Genomic DNA, 10273 nt, shown 5'->3' with positions numbered 1-10273 from the left:
ATGAACATCCTTGATATAGATTTTAACCAAGGATTGATCAGTTTAAGAAGTATGTAGTGTCTCTATGATCTGCCTTAAGAACAGAGACAGGAAGTGTTGTCATGAGGATTTGATTCTTTATTTTTAAATAATTTGATTTCTAGGCACTGCTTTCATAATAGTTACTGAATAAAATATTATTCAAGAGCTGAATTGTTTAAGTGATGTCCAGTGTTTCCAATTTGCCAGTGCACAGGGACAGTAAGTGTTGTCATAGGATTTTTTTTTTTTATATATATATACATATATATATATATATATATATATATATATATATATATATATATATATATATATATATATATATATATATATATATATATATATATATATATATATATATATATATATATATATAGTTAATCCTCCCACAAACACTATTAAAATAAATACTAATTGAGGTGCAGTGTATGAAACATAAAAAAAAAGAAAAAAAAACCATGACCTTAAAACACAAAAATATATACAGATATATGTAAACAGTTCGTAAATTAAAATATTCTACAAATTGTTCCGTTCACTTTGTAGCTAAACATAAGAACGTTAGAAGTCACTATGAAAGGACACGTCATGGCTTTGTTATTCTCTAAAGGGCAGTGGAACCGGGAAGTGTTGTCATAGGGAAAAGTCCATTTTTTTACGTTATAATTATTACAAACTTTGGCCACCAGGTGGCGCTATTGTCTTTATTCTCAGTCTCATCTGTGCAGCTTTCCAGAGAGTTGCCTATCGTGGGCCCTATCTCAACCTGAGACGTCTCACTAGTGCTTATTGCGGAAGATCTCCACTTACAGTGCACGTTATTGTTCCCACCGTGGTGTAAGAGTTGTCATAGGGTTTCGCAGCTACGTTATTATGGGCGCTATCTCTTTAAATCATTGTCCAACCTGAAAAAAGGAGAAGCGGAGGGTTTTACTGCAAAATATCAGTAGAGGACAAGATGGAACATGCAAAAAAAAAAAAAGAGTGAGAACTGTCATAGAATGACAAATGCAGAGAGCTGTAGTGTAAAGCATGGGGGAAAGTGACAGCCTGAGCCTTAGATAAAGCAAGACAGCACTCAGCAGGAGCATATATACATTTAGCTATAGCAAAAAGAGCAAAGCTGCAGTGTAAAGCATATGAAGAGGTGCAGCTTAGCTAAAACACAATCATAGCTGTGTCCTAATAGAGAAAAGCTGCAGTGTAAAGTAAGAACAGACTAGTCAGGACAGAAGTTCATGCATTTGAGACTACTGCAGACGCCACCAGACGGGGCAGCTGAGCTGAAGTCACTGATTAGAGCAGAAGAAAAGTAAAGCGGCCAAGATAATAATGTATGGAATACAGGGGGCGACTCACTCTTGTATACAGTCCGGTATGTGAACGTTATCTAGTGACACCAACTGCTCCAGCTCGCTGAGGCTGCTGACAAATCTGATCTTTTTTCCAAATTTAGAGCTTTAAGATAAAAAAAATGTATTAAAAAAAAAACAATAACAAAAACAAACAAACACAGGAGGGGACGGAGAGTGGTTACAAAGTGCCTCACTACCTGGAGGACCCATCCTGCCCTGCATACACACACACACACACACAATCTATTGATGGGACACTGCAATTCCTCAGTTGTCCTCTGGGTGTGCTGGGAAAAAACTGAACGCTTACCACAAGCAGATCACAGCCAATCACTGAAAGCTTGTGATAAGCTTATTGTCAAGGAACAACCTTTTGTTTCTGTTATTAGGAGTTGTTTTTTTTAATATTTTTTTTTAACTAGAGTTCCCCTTTAAATTTAAAAAAATAATAAATTTAAGAAAAATAGAGAATATATATATTTAAATTAATTTATTTTCCCCGAATTCTCCGTAAAATATACATAAAAAAATAAATCAATTTTTATATAAAAATATGTATGTACACACATATACACAAATTTTTTTTTATTATTTTTTTTAAATAAAAAAATATGTAAATATATAGTTCCCATTTAAACATAAATCCTGAATACAGTATTCGGTTAGAACACTAACCTGATAAATGGCCGTGTGATGACCAGTAAGACTTTCACGTACCATGTCGAGTGCACAATCAGGACAGATTTCAGATTTTTCTTTAACCTAAAAATAAAAAAAAAAATATTTCAAGGGGAACCCTGCCTGCAATGCTTCGATGCAGCAATCACTTGTGATTGATTCTTTATAAAGTCTGAACTTTTGGGGCCTTTAATCTTTTTTTTTTTTAATCTGAGTTTCCCTATATTATTTCCGCTCCACGTCGTGGGTCTCGGGGTGTCATGCACTTACCGTCTCCCTGTGGACTGGTAACAGCGCTTGATCCAGCTGATTGGGGGGATTTTGCTACGTGGGGTACATCCGTTCAGGTAGATCATCATGTAGTCCTCCGCCACCAGGAGGTCCAGAGTTCCTATGATGTACCTGCATATACAGCACAAGAGACTAATATAAGGAAAGATGGTGAAAAACCTAACAAAAAAAGAATTATGGGTGCAGTTCTCCTTTAAATATACGCATGGAAGGGGCGGAGCTATGAAAACTTTTTATTCATCTGCTCACGTGGTTGTCAGCTCATAATCTGCTGCTCCTGGATCATCAGAGATGAACAAGCAAAAAAAAAAAAAAATTAAAACCACAATAGGTTTTTGTATTTTGGGTGGAGTTTTCCTTTAAATGACTTTCTTCACGGTATTGTGTGGCAGTGCTGCCCCCCGGTGGCCAAGCTTTGTACTGAGTGTACCTGAATAGATTATCCATGATGTACTGGTAATCCGGAGTATTGCTGTCTGGTAGATAACAGGAGGCGAACGTAATAACGGCGGTCAGTCCGTCACCGTAATAACCTGCCGGTAAGCACAGGATAGGATTAGATACACGGCTCTGTGGACAGTATAGGATTAGATATGCTTTTATATGCCCCCCAGGCCTCAACCTACCTCCGTGGGACACTACCCTCTTGTAGGGCTCGATGGCTGTCATGTCCACCTTGTGTTCCCCCATCAAGAAGATTCTCCATTTTCGGCCATTTTGATCTTCCATGTCTGTCACACGGTTTTCGACTTCGGAAAAACTCTCCGCCCCTTTGACCTTTGGGAGATCGTCTGTAATAAAGGAGATTGAGGTCATGATCACATCCCCCCCACCTGCAGAGCCCCTCCATAGAGGAGGACGTTACCTTCCCACCTCATACTCATGGCTGAAGTCTAGGTTTTCACTGCGTGTTTGGAGTCTCCAAATCATCAATGTTAAAATCTAAATCTTCTTCGGTAGTCTGATCGTCGCGGGGGTCACTGAAGAAAACAGAGTCCTGGCTGTTCTCCAGATTGAAGCTGATATCTGGAGGCAGACAATCGTTTCTTCATGTGGCGGTTACCGCACAACTCCAGAGTACTGGGAGGACAAGCTGCGGGGGTCAGAGATAGGGCAAAATCAGAGCTCCTGAAATACTCTGTGCTGCAGGGGGGTACCTGGTGTCCGCTTTTCTCCGTCCTCACCTGAGGGATTATTCTCTTTGGAATCTGAATCTTCTTCCGTCGCCGCTTCCTCTGGAAAAGGCCTAAAAACAAAAACCGAGCGTCACATGATGGTAATAAGCACTATAGTAACGTTAGGTCCTGTGGATGGATCAGGTGGGACGGAGCGGGGAACGACCTAGGAAACTCTTCATCTTGCCATTCTTCTTTCACACTCCATGTCATCGATACCCAGACGAGAGGTCAGCGGATGAGGCTGCTGGCCGCTGCGTGACGTTGCCGGTGCTGCCGGAAGAGAATAGGACAATGAAGGGTCACATTTTATCCAAGCTGTCGCTGAAACGTGTGAGTGGATCGGTTGCGTTCATGTCAGGAGACCCGGTCGATCTGCTGACAGACACTGTGGGCCGTACGCATAAAACATGGATTTCAGTCGTCTTTGGCCAAACTCTGATCACACCAGACATTTGCTGTTGCGTCAGGGCTGGCAGACGCGTTATGTAAGGGCGGACAGTGCTATCAGGCTAGACCCCTGTGTTATCCCCCGCCAGGGCGGATGCTTAGCAGGGACCCCGGCCATAGTTGAATGCACAGCAGGACCAATACCAGGGAGAACGTTCAGCGGCATGAACGCTCAGAGCGGGACCACAGCCAAGACAGACTCTCAGCGGGACACCACCAGGGCGATCGGTTAGCGAGGCCCCCGCCAGGCCAGACGTTCAGTGGGACCACTGCCAGGTCAGATGCTCAGCGGGGCCCCCGCCAGGTCAGACGCTCAGCGGGACCCCTACTTGGGTGGGCATGCAGCGGAAACCCCAGCTAGGGCAGATGCTCAGCGGGGTCACTGAGCGGGACCAACGCCAGGGCTGATGCTCAGTGAGACCCAACACAAGGGCAAACGCTAAGCGGGACCAATCCCCAGGATGAGATGCTCGGAGCGGGACCCCCATGAGGGCCTATGCTTAGCAGGTACCCCGCCAGGTCAGACGCTTAGCGGGACCTCCAAGTGGCAGTGGCATGCAGAGAAACCCCAACACAGGGTAGATGCTCAGGGGCCTGCTCAGCAGGACCAATGCCAGGGCTGACGCTCAGCGGGACCAACACAAGGGCGGGTCACTAAGCTGGACCACCACCAGCATGAACGCTCAGAGTGGGACTATGGCTAGGACAGACGCTTAGCGAGACCCCCACCTGGGTGGGCATGCTGCGGAACCCAAGCCAGGGTGGACAATCAGCGTGACCTCCGGTCAGGGCAGACACTCAGCAGGACCCCTGGTCAACGTGGACGCTCAGCAGTGGGAGCACCACCAGGACAGATGCTTCAGCGGGATCCCCACGTGGGTTGGCATGCAGCGTAACCCCCTCCCAGGGCGGATGCACAGCGCGGACCCCCATTTGGGGGGACGCTCAGCGTGACCAACCCAAGGGCGTATGCTCAGCGGGACCTCCGGGTCAGAGGTGGACACTCAGTGGGACCCCTGTCAACACGCACACTTAGCAGCTAGAGCACCGCCAGGACAGATGCTCAGTGGGATCCCCACCTGGGTGGGCAATGCAGCGGAACCCCTGCCAGGGGCAGATGCGCAGACCAACACCAAGGGCGACCATGCTCAACGGGACCCCCATCAGAGTGAATACTAAGCAGGCACCCTGTCAGTGTGGATGCTTAGAGCAGAACCCCGTCAGGGCGGACACTCAACGGGACTAACGCCAGTGTGGGCACTCAGCGGGACCAATCCCCAGGATGCATGCTCTGAGCGGGACAACTGTCAGGGCGGACACCCCAGCGGGATCCCCCGTTAGGGTATATGCTTAGTAGGAACCTCGCCAGGTTAGATGCTCGGGGGCACTCTCAGCAGGACCAACGCCAGGCCTGATGCTCAGCGGGACCACGACCAGCTATGAACGCTTGGAGGCGGGACTATGGCCAGGACAGATGCTCAGTGGGTACCCCCCACCTAGGTGGCATGCAGCGGAACCCCAGGCAGGGTGGACGCTCAGCGGGACCTCCGGTCAGGGCGGTATGCTTAGCAGCGGGGAGCATAGCCAGGACAGACGCTCAGTGGGATCCCCCACCTAGATGGGCATGCAGCGGAACCCCTGCCAGGGCAGAAGCTCAGCGGGACAACAAAAGGGCGGACGCCAAGCAAGGACCCCTGCCAGGGCGGAAGCCAAGCGGGAAACCCTGCCAGGCGGACAATCAGCAGAACCCTGCCAGGGCGGACAATCAGCAGGAACCCCTGCAAGGGCGGACACCTAGCGGAAACCCCTGCCAGGGCGGACACCTAGCGGAAACCCCTGCCAGGGCGGACACCTAGCGGAAACCCCTGCCAGGGCGGACACCTAGTGAAACCCCTGCCAGGAGCGGACACCTAGCGGAAACCCCTGCCAGGGCGGACAATCAGCAGGAACCCCTGCCAGGGCGGACGCCGAAGCGGGAACCCCTGCCAGGGCTTACAATCAGCGGGAACCCCTGCCAGGGAGTGGACAGTGACATTACTGAGAAATATACATTTTTAAATTTTTTCTATCATAAAACCTGGTGGGTAAAGTGGCGACTCCCTTTAAGGGTCCTTCAGAGCAGAGTGTAGGGACAGAGCTCCCATCAACCAAACATATATCTAGTCATGGAAAATATCTCCTATAGATTTTCTGTCACTGGTCTACTTTCTGCAACAAAACATTCCCTTTGTCTACTCCCATAATGATGGCCATTTTGGACGTCAGCCATTTTTTCCCCACAGACAGAAACAATAAGAACCTGTCTGTGTTGCCCATAGTAACCAATCCCAGCTCAGCTTTCATCTTTAACAGAGCAGTTTTAGAGATGAAAGCTGAGCTCACATTGGCTGCTTAGGGCTACGAGGACAGATTTGATATTGAAGGTAGTTGTATGTAGGAGTTTAATCTCGTGCATGAAGTTTATTTCATTTCTGAAGATCCTCAGTAATCACACATCACAGTGAGCTCAGCATCCAAAATGGACGACACCTTCATAAAAATGCATTTTACGACTGATTTGTCACTGTTATAAAAAAACGATTCATAATATAAATCACTACAGAAAATGGCTGTCAGTATAACAAAAAAAAAATAAAATAAATTTGAGGACTACGGCGCTAAATCTCTGATAGGTTTGCTATTGGCAACGTCTCCATGGTGGAAAAAACTGCTGCATATGTGTTAAGAAATAAGTGCTCCCCCCCGCCAATACGTGCATATAGCATACGCCTTTATTTGTCGGTAGGAGCCTGTGTAATAAGCCATGTTGCCTCAAATAAACTCACACATGATAAATAATACCGCCATAACCGTGCTGAGCAGATACTTACACACTGCGTGTCAGGAGCTTGAGGACCCTGAAGTAGGCGGCTGACATCACCCATGTAGCTAGAGGCTAGGGAAGGTACAGCATAATGGGCAACTCCTAAAAAAGCTCATGTTACCTAGTAACGGCACTATCGGCCTGCAGCGCACCCTGTGCACACACGGCACAAGTATAGACACGCACCAAGCCAGCCCGGCCTCGTATATGGATATATTCATACTTTGGGACTCTGATTGTTCAACTCATTGAGTCTTTTTTTCCCCCACAATTCTCCTGGTGTGTGCTAATTTGAATATTAAAAAAAAAAGGTAACCATTGTAGGCCTAATTAAAGGGGCAGGTGTGCTGCCATGTCATTAAGGGTGGAAGACGCAAACGTATCCACCTTCAAAAAGTATTTGTAGACGAGACATCATCCGCGCTGCTCACTCCCTGTTATATCATGGTTAAAGGGGTTGTACAAAATGAGAACTAAGATGGCTGCCCCCTTTCAGACACAGCTCCACACTCTGATCATGGATTGTGCTGACGTGAATGGAGCTAAGCGGCAATATCACGCATGACCCATCATCAAAAAGGAGGCAGACATGTTTTGGCAGTAGTAGGGAAAAAAAAATCCTGATAAATGGAAACCATCAGCAAGTATGTGAATACTGTTGATCTCACAGAGGAATGTCCAGACTGGTGACAACCCCATAAGGCCCTGTCATGGCTGCCTACGATTGTTGCCACAGCATGTAGAGGGCAGTCCTGGTTACAAAATCTGAGCAGACGAGGACAAGTCCTTACCGGTCCGTCACTTTAACAGTTTGCCCGAGGCCAAACACACCTGTGAGAAACTCGCGTCTGAGTAATGTAGGTATATGTGTACAGTAATTAAAGGGACAGTGAGCAGGACATGGACGGCTTAGAGGTGACATTTTTAGGGCCTTGTAAAAATCCCGTGTTTATATACTGTCAGACTTGTTAATGTAACAAGGAGGTAATCTCCAGTCATTACCGAATCCAACAAAGTCCACATAAATAATCCACCTGCAGTTTAGCTCCGCCCCCCGGACTCCTCTTCTCCTCAGACACATTAAGGGCTTATGCGCACGTAACTGCTGAATATTCTGCAGTGATTTGACAGCACATGTGCGCTTCAAACCGCTGCAGAAACACTACGTAACGGATGCAGTATTTTTGTTATAAAAAAGCTGATTTGATGCGCTCTGGCTGCTGCCCCCACCATAGACAGAGCGGGAGCTCATCATTAGCGCACGGAATAAGTGACATGCTCATTTTATGAACGCACGGATTTGGGTCAAAATTTTAGCACCCAAATCGCTGCGTTCATAAAAGCATCGTGCGCAAGTGTCATGCATAGATTGTGCTGGGGACGCAGGATGCATGCATTTACGGTGCAGTGCAATACGCAGCGTAAATGCATGCAATTATGCAACGTGCGCATGAGCCCTAAACCAGGTTTTGGGTACTGTTTTCTCACCTAAGTATGGGGCTCTTCACATGAACCCTTGCCAAATCTCAGAATCTTGACAAAATCAAATTTAATTTTTAAAAGGTGCAACAAAATATTGCAAGCCACAACCACTTCATGTGGAACACCACCCCATTACTACATCTACGTCCTGCTGGACTTTAATATATGCACCACAGCCTAAAACAAAAGATACAGTACAGTAAGATACAGATATTCCTATGAGTCAATGGTCCAGGTACTCTCTCCCTGCCATCCCTCTTTATCTTGTGTCAGATAGTAGTCCTACATATTGAAGTGACACAATATACACAGAAAGATCGTGAAGAGTATCAGTGTTCATAGGGGGAGAGTACAGATGTTTCCATGAGCCAATGGTCCAGGCACTCTCTCCTTGCTATTCCTTTTTATCTTACGTGAGATAGTAGTCCTACATAGTGAAGTGACACAATATAGATAGAAACATCATAAAGAGTATCACACAGGGGAAAGGTGCAGAAGCCTCCATGAGTCAATGGTTCAGGTACACTCTCCCTGCCATTCCACCTTATGGAAACATTATCTTATGTAAGATAGTAGTCCTATATAGTAAAGTGACATAATATACATAGATACACCGTGAAGAGTATCAGTACTTATAGGGGACACATAGTTCTATGAGTCATGGTTCAGGTACGCTCTCCCCGCCATTCCCCCCTAGTACTATATATATCTATATAAAATCAACACTGTCATGAACTGTATAGGGGAAATGACAGGGCGAAAGTACCTGAACCATTAACTCATTGTAACATCTGCATTCTCTTATGGATGCTGAATATATTACTGATGCCTCTATGTATGTCAGTAATTGTACTGTGCTAATAACAGCACTACACCATTTAAAGTTGTTTCCATAGGAGGGAAATGGCAGGGAGAAAGTACCTGAACCACCGACTCAAACCTACACCTGTATCTTACTTTAAGACATTATCAGCTACTTCAGCCTTCACACACATAGCACCATACATGAAGGGATGAGTGGGGAAGAGATAGTGATATATACGATATAGGAACTATAGATGTCACCACAGGCCCCGATACAAATGAATGCTCCCTATTCAGTCACCAAGATACTATGGTTTATTTCAGGTCCAAGGAGAGGCTGCAGCCATCTTTCTTATGGCATGTACATGAGGGACGAGACAGAAGACCACTCACCTTTGGTGCGGAGATCCCGGCTTACCGTCCGTGTCCATCTTTATAAATAGATGTGTGATAGTTGTGAGTGAGGTTTTCTCATCGCCCAGCCTCATTATGCAGGGAATACACGCCTATCACAAACCAGTTCTTCCACCTCTCAGACCGGCATCAGTTTTTTTTCTTCCCTGTCAATTCAGCTGAGTTTTTATTTTTCTTCTCACATCCCTCCCCACCTCCATGACAAGTTGCATGGGGATTAATACTTATGCAACAGCCCTACATAGCCCAAAAACAATCACTAAAAGTTTCTTGACAAAGTAGTACCAGATTCCCTAACTTCCACTCCATGGTCGACAAGACTAGAAATGTTTGTAGTCCCCTGCTGCTGACCGCAGTGTCCAGACTAACAAGAGACAGCTCTGTCTTGATCACAGAAGCACATTCCAGCATTAGCGGAAACTCCAATATAATTTTTCTTGACGTGTTTGCAGTTGTTAAAGGGATGCTCCAAGAAGGGCCCCCATCCCATATTTCAAACAGCTTTAAAATTACACAGCTGCAGAGAACTGTGTCTCAACCGACATAGCACCTGTACTGCAAACACAAGTATCTCATAAAGGGACCCTATCAGCACAGGATGACTGTTCACACCGAGTAGAGGCACTTATATCATGGCGGGGATAATAATTGACATACACCTTCGCACCTGCTTGTTTTCCCCTCAATCTGGATCCTCCCCACTTCTGTGATTGACAGCTCTGGCTTCATAGAACCAGAGA

At 46.1% G+C, this 10273-nt stretch overlaps 1 protein-coding gene across 1 annotated transcript; it reads right to left on the bottom strand.

The window, feature by feature from the left end:
- Positions 1–373: 373 nt before the first annotated feature.
- On the bottom strand, positions 374–9607 carry BNIPL (BCL2 interacting protein like). Its single transcript, XM_075331113.1, is given in 14 exon segments — positions 374–926; positions 1381–1479; positions 2052–2138; positions 2325–2456; positions 2776–2878; positions 2972–3136; positions 3188–3251; positions 3253–3375; positions 3377–3438; positions 3530–3591; positions 3687–3721; positions 3723–3752; positions 3754–3793; positions 9513–9607. Coding segments are annotated over 14 exon segments (1122 nt in total). The 3' UTR covers positions 374–901.
- Positions 9608–10273: the final 666 nt, after the last annotated feature.

The sequence above is a fragment of the Anomaloglossus baeobatrachus genome, chromosome 12 (genome assembly GCF_048569485.1).
Source record: "Anomaloglossus baeobatrachus isolate aAnoBae1 chromosome 12, aAnoBae1.hap1, whole genome shotgun sequence".
Taxonomy (NCBI): Eukaryota; Metazoa; Chordata; class Amphibia; order Anura; family Aromobatidae; genus Anomaloglossus; species Anomaloglossus baeobatrachus.
The sequence above is the reverse complement of the archived record's forward strand: the minus strand, read 5'-3'. Positions and strand labels throughout refer to the sequence as shown.